Raw genomic sequence first — 18,091 nt, forward strand, 5'->3', positions numbered from 1 at the left:
CCTTAATTAAGGCCACGGCCGCTTCCTTCCCACTCCTAGCCCTTCCCTGTCCCATCGTCGCCATAAGACCTATCTGTGTCGGTGCGACGTAAAGCAACTAGCAAAAAAAAAAATTCAAGGTATGGTTATATTAATTTAAAAGCAACTGTACAGCCGAAACTAAATAGGCGCTTTATGCTTCAGTTTCACGAATTTCAATATACATTAAAAATATAATACAAACCATCTACTTGCTTACAAAGCAGCATATTTATGTGTATTTAATGCATGCAAAATATGATTACGTTTTACAAGCTGAAATTTACATTAATATATCAAATTTAATCAATACTAGGTATCAACAATTTTACGTAAGAACAAAATGACATTTTGTAAAATTGCCACCAAACCAGACATGATACGCCAAAACTAATTTTTTTCTCGAATTCTGCGTTAAGAAATTCATAAAACCCACCTATTTTCCTTTTTACCGCACAAAAAAGTTTTTTTTTTTTTTGGCAGGCTAATTGGATTTACACATTTATTGCAAACACATGTTCTCCTCTTTCATTTCCATTTTTCTTTATGGAACAGCAGTCGACAGGTATTACTAATAGACTCTGACATCGCCTTTGAATTAAGAGAGATGAATTTCATTTTAAATGGTCCATATTGAACTGTGATTATAATTAAATTAAAAATTAAGAGTAAAATATCTCCACCTTTTCAATACAAAATCAAGTAATGTGGGTTACATAATGGAAGAAACATTCATTGGAACTAGTTTCGACGTATTTTTTAAGGTCACCATCTGCCAAATCGCGAGTTGCAAAATGTATCTGATAGTTCATAGAAATCGTAAAAGTCGTGAAAACACAGTGGTTTGACACTATACATGTGAGAAAGTCAAAATTGTTATAAAAGTTTTGGATATGCATAAAATGCATAAATTAATGCACTTAGCTGTTGAAGGAAGAATTCAAGAAGAATAATTTGGGCGTTGAAGATTCTTGGGGTTTGTATATATCACTTCTTATGAAGTTCTGATAGTTGCGCTGCGATGTGTTGGGCGTGTTCCAGGTAAGGTCTCATTGGTGATCAAAGTTTCAGATTATGTTAAAAAAAGGATATGGTTGTCACTGAAGGATAACGAAGATTCTTGGGAATTATGTATCACAAGACACGGAGTTCTAAAAGCTGCGAATCATCAGTGGTGGTAGTACTGAGAAAACAATCCATGCTCACGCAGTGAACAATGTAAAAAGATGGTAAATAGAAGTCATTTAAAGAGTTTGAAGTCCTTAAAAAAGTGAAAGTAGCGCTTGAAAGTGAAAAATGTTAAAAATAAATTGAAAATGGTGGAGAAGATTCGCAGTTCAGTGTGGAAATAAATGAAATGAATAGTTTAAAAAGTAATGAAAGCCAAAATGGTAATGGAAAAAGAGGAAAAAGATAAAATTTTTTGTAAAGAAAATATATAATATGTGGCTCACCTTGCGTTGCTAAGTGTTGGTTGTATTGAATAACTTATGTGACAGGAAGCAAGATAAAGGAAGGAAAAGAAAGGGAGGAGAAATTTTGGAGAGAAATGGGAAATGGAAGGGGGAAAAAAGAGGAGGGGTTTAATTAAAGGGAATGGAAAATGGGGGAAGAAAACGAATAGAAAAGGTAATAAAATATGTAATATGTGAATCCATTTGTGGTGCGAAGTGTTGGACGTATTGTGTAATTTATGTGAAAGGAAGCAAGAATAAGGAAGGTAGGGAAAGAGAAAATAGTTAGGATAGTTCGGAGATAATTGGGGATATATGCATTTTTAAACATAATCTGAAACTTTGATCACCAATGAGACCTTACCTGCAATACGTTCAACACATCACAGCACAACTATCAGAACGTCATAAGGAGTGATATATACAAACCTCAAGAATATACAACGCCCAAATTATTTCTTCTTGAATTCTGCCTTCAACAGCTAAGTGCATTAATTTATGCGTTTTATGCATTATCCAAAACTTTCACAACAATTTTGACTTTTTCACATTTATAGTGTCAAGCCACTTTGTTTTCATGACTTTTTACAATTTCTATGAACTATCAGATACATTTTGCAACTCCCAATTTGGCTGATGATGACCTTACAAAATATTTCAAAACTAGTTCCAATAAATGTTTTTTCCGTAATGTAACCCACATTACTTGATTTTGTATTGAAAAGGTGGAAATATTTTACTCTTAATTTTAAATTTAAATGTAATCGCCTGTGAATGTCGACGAGATAGCTCGCTAGTGGACATAGCGAGGAAACAACACCAAAGTTGATCGATCGCATGCAATATATTCACAGGGTGCATAAATGTCGATACCGGAATAAATCTCACATGCATAATCCCTCGTAATAACGGAAGCGTCCTTGATAGTCTCCTGCTGTAACCGAAGGATAAAACACAGTTTAATATAGGAATTTTGGAGGGACATACAGAATCACTCATCATAATGGGGTCCTTGTTATATGCCATACTCGTTATAGTGGACTTCTACTGTACATAGCTTGTGGTATTTTACTGTTATTTATTTGGAGTAAAGTGAAACCATGAAAAATTCTGTTAGGACGTCATGGTATCTTTGATGAAAGTACAAAAGAAGAGAAAGAGTTGTTATCCAATTCAGATTGAATTCACAGATTATCTGAAAAATACGTTAGATAATAAAATTAGCCATGTGGTTGAAGAAAGATGGGAAATATGGCCAGGTTGATAGGAGACTCGCCACTGTTACTGATGCCATGACAGAAACCGCACTAACACGTCGTCATACGGATGTGAGTGAAAGAAAGGATGAAGGGGAAGGCGAGGTGTGGCTATTTTTAAGGCAGGGCTGAGGGGTGCGGAATGATAGTAAGTTGCTGGAAGGGTGGTCTGAAGGTATTACGAGAGAGGGGAGTTTGGTTTCTTAATTTTTGTTTGTCAAGGATTGGAATTGTGATATCAAATAAGATGTTAGCTTCTTGAGAGTGAAGTTGAGATTAGAATATTGCTCTAAATTGATGAAGGAATTTTCCATTATATTAAGCATAGTGCCTTTGTTGCTACTTTGAGAATCCTCATGTCCTGCCCATGTTGGCCTACGGAAGACAATCTGTTGTTTGATTGTATTGGCATGTTCTGTGTATTGTGTAGTGAACTTTCTGCCAGTTTGGCCTACAGTTGCCTTTGAGTTTGTAAACCCCTAATTTAGAGAACTGATTATGTTTATTAACAGAATGAATATTATAGAAAATGGATGCATTGTTGTTCTGTTGTTATTGATTTTATAGGCTATTTTGATTGTGTTTCTTAAAGATGTTGGAAATCTGATGAATGTTTTCATTATTGACAGTGAAGATGGAGAAAGAGGTTTTAAGTACGGTATCTCTAGCTAAGGTGGTTGAAGGTCGGTGTTTCATTTTACTGTTTTTTTTTTTACATAGTTTACACCCCTGTTGGAGCACTTTAATCAGTCATTTACTTTAAAGTCTAATACTGTTAGTATTAAATAGTCAGCTTTTCAGCTTCTTCTTCCGCTCCCAAAACTTTTTCATCTTGTCAGACCTGGCCGCCCTTTGGTTGTCAGTAATAGTGTACTTCCTTCATTCAAATGTTATGGATTTGAATTGTAGGTGTTTATTCCTTAGAATCCTCTTCTCTTCTCTGCCTGCAATTTGGAGCGTTGATAAATATACTTCTTCTAAATCATTCATGATCTCTGTGAACCAAATGTTCTTTCTTTTATTTTTTCAGAAGTAACTTCTTCTAAATCATTCATGATCTCTGTGAACCAAATGTTCTTTCTTTTATTTTTTCAGAAGTAACTAAATAACTGCTTCGCTAGTCGGGTTTCTGGCAGTCCGCATATATGACAAAAAAGGCAGTTCTCCTTTTCCACATTGTATCTATTATTGATTCGCTTTCACAATATACCGCTTCATTAGGAAATAATCTCCATTGGCCATCAACTTGGTGTTTCTTATTGACGATTGTCCTGATGATTCTTCTATCTACTTTCTGCAATTTATCAGTTGTTGATTTAGTGTTCAACTTGAAGAGTGTTTCACTAGCATAAGTTGCTTTGGGTTTCACAACTGTATCTTAATTTAGAATTCATGGAGAGAGTTTTTTTTTTTTTTAATAAGTTGACCAGGTGATTCCCTGTGCTGTTTTCAGTTTAGACGTTCTGCTGTCGATCATTGTTTTCTCTTTTGTATTCCAGGTTAAAATTTCCCCAAGATATTTGAACTTATTCACAAACTTAATTTGTTTGCCATTGTCGAGATGAATGGCTGATGTTTCCGTTCTGAAGGTCGGCATCATTTCAGTCTTTTCAAACGAGATTTGCAGCCTGATTCTTGCAGCAATTTTCCTGAGTTCTTCAATTTGAAATTTAGCTTCTTCCATACTACTTGCTAGTAATGCAAGATCGTATGCGAATGCAAGGCAATTAATATTTCTGCCTATCTTGATGTTTGAATGACATTTCTTTACCCATTCTCACATTACTTTCTCCAGGGCACAGTTAAACAATAATGGCGAGAATCCATCTCCCTGTTGAAGTCCAGTGTGGATTCCAAATGGCTCAGACAATTCACCTATAAAGTTGACTTTCGACTTAGTATTCGTAAGAGTGATGAGTTTTTGGTGTAAAACAAATTTTTTTTCTTTGCTATTTGTTTTACTCGCACAGACACAGATAGGTCTGTGGCGATGATGGGACAGGAAAGGCCTAGGAATAGGAAGGAAGCAGCTGTGGCCTTAATTAAGGTACAGCCTTGTATGAAAATGGGAAACCACGGAAAACCATCTTCAGGGCTGTCGACAGTGGGGTCCGAACCCACTATCTCCCGGATGCAAGCTCATAGCTGCGCGCTCCTAACTACACGGCCAACTCGCCCGGTAAACAGATTCTTTAAGGACTTTTAGTACAGTAGAATTCCATTAGTCCAGAATCCAACAGTCCAGAACGCCTAATGGTCCAGCACCATACCAGGATTTTTAAAATGTTATCACTTAATAATGATCTCTTGTGAAGAATTTTGTGCATTATTTGTCGAAACCAATTGAAGTGTATGTTTTATTATTTCAAAGTTAATAGTGCAAATGTATCTGATACAATCCATTTGCTATGCATTGACTTACTTAAATATCTCTACAGTATCTCTGGAAATATTCAGCCTAGAAGGCTGTGTGCTATACTGAGTACTGGAAAACCAACCATATGATAAAAAAAGAGATTTCAAAAATTGAATGGATGGGCCACGTTCAAAAACGGATGGGAACATGCGTTCAAAAATGAAGCGAACAGAAGGAAACAAGAAGTTTTAGATGGAAAGACTCTGAATGTTAAAGGAAGACTTACAGATAAAAACATTGATGTAGTCCGGCATTATTATGGAATGGCAATAAGAAACAACACGTTTGAAAAGAGGAATGTGTTATTAAACTGATGATTCTGTTGATCAACATTTTACTGCAAAACGCAGTGTTACAGCTGTTTTCGCTGTTCGCCTTAACCTATATCATAGTAAGAGGTGTACCGCCCGATAATTCAGCATTTTCGGTAAGGTGATAAATATCATTGTTAATCCGTATTGAAGATACTGAATGTGACACAGTAAACCCTTTAGCATCTACATTTTCGGTAATCCGGCACCGGGCCGGTCCCGAACGTGCCGGACTATCGGACTTCTACTGTAGTGACTCATGATGAATACTGTCATACTCTTTTTTGAAGTCAACAACAGTGATAATTAATTTCTTGTACCAAACTCTATGGTGTTTCTTGATCCACTTAAGACTGAGGATTTGATCGGGACAGCTTCGCCCTGGTCGAAATCTTCCCGGATAGGTCTCGTAAATTTTCTCTGTTTCCTTCGCTGCACTTGGATGTGAAGGGTCATTGTAGACCGTATAAGTCGGTAGTCCATCCAGCAGCTGTCAGCACTTGTTAGAGCCTTTGTGATTAACACATCGCGCTATTCTCGGGCTCGTACAATTATGTAATCAATTAGATGCCAATGTTTTGACCGTGGATGTTGCCATGATATTTTAAGTTTATCCTTCTGTCTGAAGAGGAGATTATTGATAAGTAGATTGTGCTCTGAGCACTTCGTGAACGGAAGGGTTCCATTAGAGTTGCAATTACCTACTCCCTCTTTTCCAATTACTTTGAGCCATAGTGTTGAGTCTCAACCAACTCGTGCATTGAAGTTGCCCAAGAGTGATTTTGTCAGCTTGAAGTATTCTTGTCAGAAGTATGTCAAGTTGGCAATAGAATGCTTCGTTTTCATCTTCTTCACAAGTGAGGGTCGAGGCATATGCACTTATTACTGTAACTCGTTGATTGTTGGTGAGCTTGTGGCGTAAGCTCATGAGTCTTTCATTTATACCAGAAGGAAGTTCATCAAGGTGAGAAACAAGTTCGTTTGCAATGGCAAAACCAACACCATGAATGTGGGGCCCATGAATGTTTTTACCTTTCCGAAAGAAAGTGTATCCGCCTCCTTGTTCTTTAATTTGTCCTTCATCAGGCCTTCTAGTTTCACTCAGTGCTGCAATATCGATGTTAAATCTTTTTAGTTCATGAGCCACAATAGCTGTTCTTTCTGGCCGATTAGCTGTATCATTTGACGCAAGTGCAATGACAGGTATAACTTGAAAACAGTATTCTCTCACCCATGGATAACTAATGCAGATATCAAGTTCGAATTATTATTATTATTATTATTATTATATACGATCGTGATTATTATTATTATTATTATTATTATTATTATTTTATGATTGTTGTTATAATTATTATCACTACTTGTATGTATAGCTAATGAAGTGTACATCCATTTAGTATCAGTATTGTTATTATTTACTAGTTGAATGATAGTATTGTGTGTGAGGTTATGTCATGTACATGTGATGTACATCGACATTGATATCAGTTCCGTTAATGTAAATACCTGTAAATTAATATTATAATTTATTCTTACCTGTATATATAAATTGTAATCCATAATTGTGAAACACACTGTAACTTGCAGAAGGGTATAGACAATAGACAATGACTGAGAATATTCTGTACACAATTTCTATGTATTGGACACACTGGAATATTCAAGAAGCTTTTTTTTTGTAATGTACTTTCTAGATGCCTGGCCAGGCACATATACAAGGAGGCGATCTTGACGGCGACAAGTGAGTTGTGGAACAAGTTATTGTTGAGTTACTGAAGTTGTGGTTTGGAAGCTATTGGAAGAGAGTTATTGTTTAGTAGCACGTGGCTGACATGCTGAGCCAGGCAGTCTCCATGTTGAATTGATCGGTAGTCGTCTGTTTTCAACTGTATTTTAAAGTGTAACTTCTGTGGTATTTGGTGTCATTTGTCAACTGTTTAAAGATGGCGGCTTTGTTGATATTCTACAAGTGAAGTGTTTTTGTTTTGCGATACATTGATCAAGGTTATATGTGTGTTAATTTGTGAATATGTAAATAAAAGTATTGTACCAACTGACAGCATCTCTTGTGCGGCTGTGTGGATACGTTACATTGTCCATTAGAGTACGGATGTTCCAGGCTACAAAATTCATCTTTTTTAAAAAAAATTCTTCTGTCCGCTTATGGTGTACCCTCTGGGATTTACCAGTCGGGTTGTGTTGATGCTGACTGTTTAGGGCACTTTTTATAGCCCCCTCCTCATTCAGGGTAAGCAGAGTGGTACCTGAATAGGCCTGCTCAGTCACGAATGCAGCACACAAGTTACCTTACCTCCTCTCCTCAAGCAAAACGGCGATCACACATTCGTCGCCTACGTGCCGGTTTGTCACTAGGAGCTCCCAGACTACACAATACTGTTCCCATGGCTACAATAAATTTTATTGTAATAGAATCTTACTTATTAACAACTGCTATCGACCACGTCATTTCCGCATTTGTTACGAAAATATGTTATCCTCTTTCATTTTGAATTTCCGCTTTAGAGAACAGCAGTCAGCGGATACTACTGATAGACTCAGACACCGCTTTTGAATGTCGATGAGAGAGCTTGCAAGTATACATAGGGAGAAAACTATACTGTTCGATGATAAGTGGTATTTTGTGGCAAAGATTTGTTGCCAAGAATTGTATTCAAGTTGACAGTTACCGGACTGTCACTTTGTCAGTCTCAAGAAACAAGTCTCTCGTAAAGCGAAACCTTATTTTATGATAATCTACCTGTGCATGTCAAACGAATTGCTGCGAATTAGCAGAGGGCGACCCAGAGAGAGGCCTTCGCACTAACGTTTCTTCCTGGAATCGTCTCAACATGATAATACAAATGACATATTTCGTGGTACATAACCTCTGATTGTGATTCACTCCTCTCATTTGAGGTTAAACAGTGCTCTCGGCAGTGTTTATACATGACCAGTTGGACATCGGTTTTGGACAGTGTCTAAGTGATAAGTAACGTCTTTGCAATGCGGCAGCCATGCTTAGGCATTGTTTGACCATTGACATCGTCTAAATACCGTTTCTGCAATCGGCCCTATAGATTTAAGCAGTTCAATTAAGCCAGAAGAATTTATGTAATCCACTCGGTAACCTTCAATTATCCGATTTGCTCCTCGCATCGTTTGATCTCCAGGCTAAACAAGAACTGGATGCTTACTTACAGATTATTTAAAAACTAGTAGAAAAATGAATGGAAGGCGATAAGGTCATCGCCACACGATGACATGATCACCCAGGATCAAATAAAACCTTCATGTTTTCTTCTTCCACTGTTAATACAAGTAAAAATCCACCAGTAATAGCAGAAGTAGCTCTGTCCTGTATCACTCTCCAAAACAACACGTCGCACATTGTTGTTCGTGCATGGAGAAAACGAAGCTTAATTCAGTTCCGTGGTTGCTACTAGATGGCAGTACAATCTCGACAGCATGCCTACTGAATGCTAGCGCTACTGTGGCGGACCTTGCAATTATGAGCTTGCAGCATAATATACTTCCTGTCAAATTCCGACGAGCTCAGTAGGCTGAAAGATTACATAATTAGTTTTGATCAAAAAGTAACTTGATAAGTGTCCAAGTACATTATAACACATCCCAAATCCGTTACAAAGCTGATCACATATTTAAGAGGAAATATCGACAAGACTGTTTAAATGAGACTATTGAAGTGCTATTAGTTTCCATAGCCTTGCCTCAGACAGCAGGAAAGAGTGGCTGTATACAGTTGAGTGATTAACCGGTATCATAAGGGTAGAAGTCGATCTGGTATTATGACCATGGATAGATAGAGGAAGTTGAAATGTGAGGATAGGTATGCAGGTGTAGATCGTTCAGAAGTCGAAAAATTAGTGTCGCGGTTTGTAAATTTCTTAGTTGATCGATTTTCAGCCAGGATAGCTTCTCATAATAAGGGGAAATGTGTGTCCTAAAGTTCAAGGAAAATATAAATCGTATGTAAGAGTTAATTGCCCTTTGAAGTTTCATAGTTTGTTCTGCAGTTGCATCAGTTAATATGACATCACTGTAATAAATTATTGGAAAAATGAAAGTTTGAATGTTTTATTTTCATGCTGTGTGAAAGAATGGATTGTTTCACTTTTAGGGGGTGAAGAGATGCATATATCTTTCTGCAGACACTTGTTATATGGTCATTCCAGTTTAATGTGTCATTCATGACAACGCCTGGGATTTTTACAGACTTCTGAAAAGGTATAGCTTCACCACAGTGCATGAGATTAGGCTGTTGTGTGATGTTTAGTGTATTTAAAAGCCTAGATTGTCCTATTATGATTGCTTGCGTTTTCTTTGGGTTAATTAATAGGCAGTTCTCTTTAGCATGCGAACTAATTGAATTTAAAGTAGAGTTCATATGGTGGATTGCTTTGTCAATGTTGGAGACTTTAAAGTGTGAGTATATATGGAGATCGTCAGCATAAAGATGATAGTTGCAGTCATTCAGATGAGAAGAAATGTCATTAATATAGATTAAGAATAAAAGAGGTCAAAGAATGGACCCTTGGGGAACGCCAGATAGCTTAGACCTCCATTCTGTAGTCTTCATGTTTGATACAACTCGCTGTCTTCTAGTTTTGAGGTATAAGCCCAAGAGCTGAATAGCAGAATGAGCCATGTGAAGTTTTTGTGACTTAGCTAACAATATGTCTATATTTACAGTGTCAGACGCACTGCTGAAGTCTAGAAGGATAAGTATAGTCAGTTTTCGTTCATCTATAGCCCGTCTAATGTCATCCGTGATTTTGATTAGTGTTGTTGCAGTATTGTGTCCTTTCTTAAAACCAGACTGTAAGGGATCAAGTACAGAATGTTTTTCCAAGTATTTAACTACTTGTTTATGCATTAGAACGTTAGAAAGTGCTGTGAGAATGCAGACAGGTCGGTAGTCAGATGTATTGCTTGCAGGAGACTTTTTTTGGGACAAGCACAATGAGTTCATCTTTCCATTTAATTGGGATATTGCCTGAAGTAAGGCAGGTATTAACTAAATGCATAATAATGGGCAATATTATGTCGATTATGTAAATCACGAATGAAATGGGAATTTCATCAGCTCTGTACAAGCTTATGAATTATTATTATTATTATTATTATTATTAGTATTATTATTATTATGCGTGAATGGTCCCTTTCGGAACACATGAAGCTTTATTTATGATTTTGTTTGCGGAGGATCAAGGATGCTTTCATCTGTTCACTAAAGATCCTCTTCCTTTCTTCCATCCACTTGGTACCTGCTCTTATTGGTACTTCATTCTCTGGAGTAACTTGCCACTTGTCAATTTTCTTTCTATGTATATTTCGATTCAAAATTTCTTCAGGTTCAATTTGTGTATTGTTATTATTATTATTTGTTAGGTACATTGACTGTTAAAACAATTGTTACAATTGGGTTGTTTTTATCACATTTTAAACCTGCTCCTCCAAAAAATACATATATTGGCCTGAGTTACGAGTTATTAACCGATCACTTTCTTAATGATCTCGCCTGCTATATTAATAACAATAATCACGAATATTTCTTAAGTAACTCTTGTCCTCATCCTGAGGTGATGCAGCTCTTTTTAGGCATGGTGCCGATGGAGGTGAGCTGCATGTACCATTTTACTGCATACCAACCTTCCTGTCATTCTTAAATCTCTGGCAGAACAGGGAATTGAACTCTGGCCCCAAGAACTGCAGATAATTGTGATCACTGTTATGCTGGTGTACATTCTTAAGTACAAAACACAGACATATTGCATGAATGATACTGTTTGCAATGCGCGGGTTGAATATACAAAACTGTTCACGTATTTATGCGACGTCACCAGAGATGCAGTATGCTGCGGAGGTGGACATTTGTTAACTCTGAAACACAGACATACTCCATAACTTTGAAACTTGTTTATATTGCGTGGGTCAGATGGATGAAACTATGAAATAATTTTCATTATATCATCGGAGCTGCAGTATGGCCTGTACCCTCTTTGAAGCAAAATCCTTGTTCTCATCTGGTGATTCATGCTGGGTGTGTCTTATACACAAGCTTTATTTAAATTTTTTTTCTTGAATAACCTGAGAGTCTAATATGCGAGGAAGTACGATATTTGATTTAAGAGTGGGGGTTATGTGCATTATGAATTTATAACATCTATGTTGAGTCTGTTATATGTGTAGGTCTATGTAGTCAATGAAATATACAGTATCTGCTAAAGTTTAATATTGTTTTTAAATATTCATTTTAAGTTTTATCATTGAAATGTGTTGAGGATTTATTCATTGATATCTGTAAATTTCTAGATTTTCTAAAGTACATATTTTTATCCCTTTTGTATGTGTGTGTGAAATGGTGAGAGAATTTTGAATACTTGATACTCCATGTCCTTTGTCATGTAGAGGTATAGCAACTGCTGATTTTTCATGCTTATGTATCCAAAGCACTGCCAAGTGTTCTTGAAATCTGATGTCAAATCCAAATCCTCTTCTAGTTTGTCCAGTGTAAAAGCAGGTGATACTATATACACCAATCTGCTTGAATTGATCTGGTGTATTGACTGAGTATGGTGGAATCTGACCATAGTTAGTTAGTTAGTTAGTTAGATTTATTTATTTATTTAATTATATATATATATATATATATATTTATTTATTTAACACTACAGCACTTAGTGTCCCAATTACAGTGGCAACTACGACAGATAAGCTACAATTAACACGGTGAAACTTATATCTAAACTATATTCTACAATTTTATCTAATTTCCTATAATATTGATATAAAATATCAAAGTATTTTTCTAAAGACTAAAGAACCTTATGTTAATGCAGTGGAACAACACATAATGAATATATTATGTTTCTTGAGGGCTCTAATTATTTGGTATGCTGTGATACTGCATATCTTGTTTTTGGTTTTTCCGTTTCCCTCCTCAGAGTTGCCTAACCTAACTTAACCGTGCATGTGTCTTGAAAATATATTTCTAGCCCTAGTACAGTAATGATACCACTTTTGCTATAAATTTATGTAGGAATATCCTTTCTGAAATTCAGCCAGATGTGGGAATATGTAACCTAACTTCTGAAATGACAGATCCATACTATTGTATCTTGAAAAGTGTCGCTCATGTCAAGAATAATGCTACTTCACATCACTGTTTCTCTCATACTCACTGTTATTTCTGAATTAGAGTGATATTTAAAGGGTTGTATTGCTGCGGTCATGACATCTCTGCAAACAGTATTTTTTGGCTAAACACCCACAATTTCAGCAGTTTCATTGAACATTATTTTCAACTAAGTTTATGAATATAATTACTTTTGGTGGGTAAAAAAGTGACTACTTTTGACAGCTGCAGTCCTCAAGGGCCACTTAAGCTGTTTATCATCACGATTGTTCAGATATATTTCTCATACTATTTATTAAGACAGGGAAATAAAGAATGTGTGGTTCTTATAATTTAGATGATTTAGACCATTATGGGGGAACATAATGGAACTACTTTATTATAAACTAAGCCAACTTTTTATGGTGGGAACATGGGCCTTCCTCTAGCGATGTCACTACCCTATTATGTTATTCAGTGTTGTAAGTGTGTTGTGTGGGGGTTGGGTTTTTCTTATTAATGGTTGGATTATAATACTGAAAACCTCATTGAGGAAATCCATTTTTAGTGAACATATGGTACATTCGAAATGTTAAAACTGTAGTGGCACTACTGCATGAAACAGGATCATTTGAAAGATTCATCGTAAGTATTGCTCCTGCTGTCATATTTACTTCTCTTTTGTAGTTATGAATGATGTTGACGAAGCAGATATCATACAATTTGGAACTTCTGGAGACTCTATACTGGGTGGAGCCCTTTGTGGAAATGTTCCAGTGCTGTTTTCTAAACTTCATGGTTTAGTCTCTATTTCTTCTAGTGACATGTCACCTCATGAACTGAGCAGGTAAGTTCAGGTTGTTTTTGTGTAATAGTGTGTATCTTTAGAGTAGTTACTTTATTAACAGAAAGACTACAACAAATTAAAACAATCAATATACTTAAACAATGTGGAGTTTTTAAAACAGTATTTTGTATATAGGCAAATTCTCTGCATACATTTTTTCTGGAATTAGGTGAAGAGAAACTGAGGTGCGTGCAGTATTTGATATAAGGTTGGTACTGCTTCATCTCAATCGATGACCCCCTTGTTCTATAGGTTGGGTAGGCATCCTGCTTTATCACAATTGTCATGTGGTTTGCTTTCCTTTCTCTGATATTTGTAATCGGCTAGTTTTGCCAATATTTTGTTGTAATGAATGTTCTTTGTCGTGGGCCTGGCAGACCAAGGCCGGGCAGCGCTATTCTCTGGATGGAACTTAGGATGACACTCTATGGGAAAATCACACAAATATTCCTTGAAAGGAAACAGTTGAGGTTTCACCTTATTCAATTTGTTTCAAATCTTTAAATCTTAAGATCTTTAAAAGAAAGTGCAAAATTTGGTCCATGTTTTGGCCATGGGAAAAGGACGACGACAATTATGATTATTCTCCTAATGATGACGATGAAAGTGATGATGAATAGAAATATAGGAGCATGCAATTATTTTCTTGACTTTAAATGCACACATGAACATTAAATTGATAAAAATTGCACATCAATTTTTTTTCCTGTTTTAGTTACAGTCCTGGGTGCTTTGTAATGGCATGTGAAGATTATGATGTGTTTTTAGAAGAAATGTGTATTTTATTCAGTTGTGGAGTATAATTATGTAGGATTTATTTCTGGGAAGTAAAACAGAAATTAAAGTCGAAAAAAATTCCTAAAATTAGGGTGTGTGAATTATTTGATGGTGTGGAGTATTAATGTATATACAATATTTTTTTGTTTATACAGTGAAACCTCATTAAGATGTTTCTCCAGGGGACAAGGAAAAAGAATGTGTTAAGTGAGAAAACGTACTAATGAATATACAAATAAAAACTATCCAGCAGGGATATGGAAACACTAGATACGATTTTTTCTGAAATGAGGTTATTTTACGTCGTGTATCCGTGGGTGCAGTGAAAACTAAAGGCCTATCCACCATTTCTACAGATGAGGGGAAAGTATTAAGAGGTGTAAAAAAACATGAGAGAACAAATATGAAAACATTTTCTGTTTGGGATTACAAAATAACAAGTATTGGTACACTGTAAGGTGTGAAAAACACCAGACAACAAATATGGAAACATGTTACCAGGGGCCAACAAAAATATAGAAGTATTATTGCAGATCTGACTCTTTCTAAAACAAATGTTAGTAGAAGCCTTATGTTTCGGAGCAGTGGCTTATTAAACATTATTTTTTGGTCACACTCTTAGACGATGAATTGGAGGTTACAGTCGACCATTTGCAACGGCAGGCAATGACTTTGGCGGCCATTTTGAATCAAACAAAACTTCGACCAACGTGAGTGATCGAGTTGAAACTTAAAGGTGCGAGTTTCAACATTTGCGACCTCTTCATTCTTATGCCAGTCCTTTTTCTGACAGATTTTAATTTTGTCTTCATTAGGAATTTCACAAAATTTCCGTATCCATAACTAGGCTATCACAAGACAAATATACACCACACCAGTCAATTTCAAACGATTATGTTTCTAATCCAGATATAAGAGTTATAAATTTCATTGTGAATGATCCGTATTGAACTGTGATTACAATTCAAATTCAAATTAAAAGTACAATAGTTCCACCCTTTCAATATAAATTCAAGTAAAGTGGGTTACTTTACAGAAGAAACATTTATTAGGTACTAGTTTCAACCCATTATCAGGGTCATCATCAGCCAAAAGCACGAGTTGCACAATGTATCAAATAGTTCATAGAAATTGTAAAAATGTCACAAAAACATAGTGGATTTGACACTATAAATATGAAGAAGAAATAATCACAATTGTGATAAATGTTTCAGATAATGCATAAAATGCATAAATTAATGCACTTAGCTGTTGTTGAAGGAAGAACTCAAGATGTTCAATTTGGATGTCGAAGAATCTTGAGACTTGTAATTCTTTTGTTATGTAGTTCTGACACCTTGCGCTGTGATGTGTTGGACGTATTGCATAACTTATGGAAACCGAAGAATCTTTAGAGTTGTGTATGACTCATTATGAAGTTCTAACAGCTGTATGTCATATGTCATCAAAGGTAGTAGGGGTGTTAAGAAAACAATTTACGCACACGTAGTGAACACTGTTGAAAGATGGTAAGTTACATAGATGTCATTCAAACAGATTAACGTCCTTAAAAAACTGAAGATAAAACTAGCGCTTGAAAGTCAAAATATTTCTGTGATATAGATGGAGAATACGTCCAACACATTGCAGCGCAAGGTGTGTCACATATTACACATTACATCTTTTTATTACTTTTTCTATTCTTTTTCTTCCACTTTTTCATTACCTCCTTTACTAATTTGGCTTCTATTACTAACAATATTATTTATTTTACTTATTTCCGAATTGAACTGCAAATCTTCTTCACCTACATCACAGAAACATTTCAACTTTCAAGTACTACTTTTACCTTCAGTTTTTTAAGGACTTTAATCTCTTTGAATATCTATGTACCATATTTCAACATTGTTTACTACATGTGCGTAAATTGTTTTCTTAACACCCCTACTACCTTTGATGACATACAGCTGTTAGAACTTCATAACGATTCATACACAACTCTAAAGATTCTTTGGTTTTCATAAGTTATGCAATACGTTCAACACATCGCAGCGCAAGGTGTCAGAACTTTGCAACGAAAGAATTACAAGTCTCATGACAAATATTCGCTACACTTCACTGTATTACTCAACACAAAATACATTTCTACCTTCTGAATGGAATGCAAAATACAAGCACAAACAGGCTCACTCTGCTATTGAGTAATCTCGCTACTAACCAGCAAGCAAAACTGAACATTCCTGATGCTAACGGCTTGCTATCTGAAAGTGCAATTTATCCTTTGAAGTTCAAGAAGCGTTTTCCCTTAATTACGCAACTGTGGCAATGGATTTTACCAGAGTTGGAAATCACATTTCTTTTAGAAGGGATGACAAATACAGTAACATCTTCACGTCTAGGAAAAAAAAAAAATGTGATTGTACTAAGCGGTAATAGTGAAAATTCCTGACACGATAAGTGAGTTTTTTTAGAATATAGATTTAATACGATGAGAATTGGGACTTCGAATATACGACATGCCAAGCGGGAAAAGGTGTTAATGAGGAATGCACTAACGAGGTTTCACTATTTTGATATTAAGATTTATTAAAAAAATAAATCATCCATCCTCCAGTGAGGGTGACCATAAATGCCTGGAATCATAACTTCCAGTATGTAATTACAATAATGAAATAATTTTTTTTTTTTTTGGAAAATTGTAAGGAGATTACAATTTCAGGTATAAATACAAATGTATAATTTGTAGAGAATCTCATATGATATGTAATAAGATTTTCTCTATGTCATAAAAAGGAATTTTTAAATTTGGAAGGACGATAGTGGTTGTGATCTTCGGCAGGGTACCTCTGGATCCAAACAGGCCGCCTGTCTCTGGAAACCTTTGTCCAAGAGGAACGTTGTATTTGGCTGATAGGTACCACAGACATGGCGTATAAATGGCTTGTTTTTCCAGATTAACATCCTGAGCCTGTTGCAGGTCCCCCTTCTCTGCTTTTTTCAATCAACTGACAGATGTTTAATATCTGTTTTCTTGTGCCTTTACCTTGGACAAATCCAGCTTGTTCAGGGGGGGTTTCTTAAGCAAGGAAAGCTTGAAGCCTCTGTTTAAGTATACAGTATATAGGGGGATCGTACTTGCATGTGAAGTACATACAAGCAAAATTTCAGGAAACTATTAGAAGAAAGAGCAGCTTGTGGCGATTCCAAAAAGTTGCCACTTAACGGAGCTGAATGGAACAGATTCTACAGGGAAAGAATGAATTGTAAGCACGAATATGACATTTTGTCTAATATCAGTGCAGACATTACTGACAGCGATTCACCAGTGGATGTTGACATAGATACGAGCTGCGGTGATGAATCCGTGGACATGGATACATCTGATGTGATACTGAAATTATACACAGTTGATTGAAACTACTATCTTTATTTGAACGCACCCCATTCACGTGATATATGTATGTTTAAAAGATTTCTGGCTGTGTCCTCTTATTACATTACATTTTTTTGGAATAGTGTCCATCTCTAGAGTACTTTTTTTAATTAGCTGAAAGCCTAAGGCAGGTTGAAATGATGAACATAATTAAACAATATGACATTTTTAAAATAATTTTTTTGGGTATATTTTCTTGATATTACAAAATTTGATATTATTACTGCAGTGAAAGCCTCTCTAGAAGTATCATCTTCGTGAATGGATTGTTCACATTTTGTTCCACACATTCAGCATCCTTGCGTAATGAAACCAATACATACTCATTGTTTCTCAAAGTATAGTTATCGCACACTTGTCATCCCACAATCTCAGCTGTTGGTTTTGCAGCAAAGAATGGTATAAAATTTATTCACATCATTATTCGAAGTGCTGTGAAATTAATCTGACATAATTATTTTA

At 35.7% G+C, this 18,091-nt stretch overlaps 1 protein-coding gene across 1 annotated transcript in view; it reads left to right on the plus strand.

The window, feature by feature from the left end:
• Positions 1 to 18,091, plus strand: part of Nup133 (nuclear pore complex protein Nup133) — a 314,729-nt gene that overhangs the window by 80,997 nt on the left and 215,641 nt on the right. The window contains exon 8 of the mRNA XM_067151176.2: positions 13,281 to 13,440. Coding sequence (XP_067007277.2) covers positions 13,281 to 13,440 — 160 coding nt within the window. The remainder of the gene's footprint in view (positions 1 to 13,280; positions 13,441 to 18,091) is intronic.

This window comes from Anabrus simplex, chromosome 7, assembly GCF_040414725.1.
Source record: "Anabrus simplex isolate iqAnaSimp1 chromosome 7, ASM4041472v1, whole genome shotgun sequence".
Lineage (NCBI taxonomy): Eukaryota > Metazoa > Arthropoda > Insecta > Orthoptera > Tettigoniidae > Anabrus > Anabrus simplex.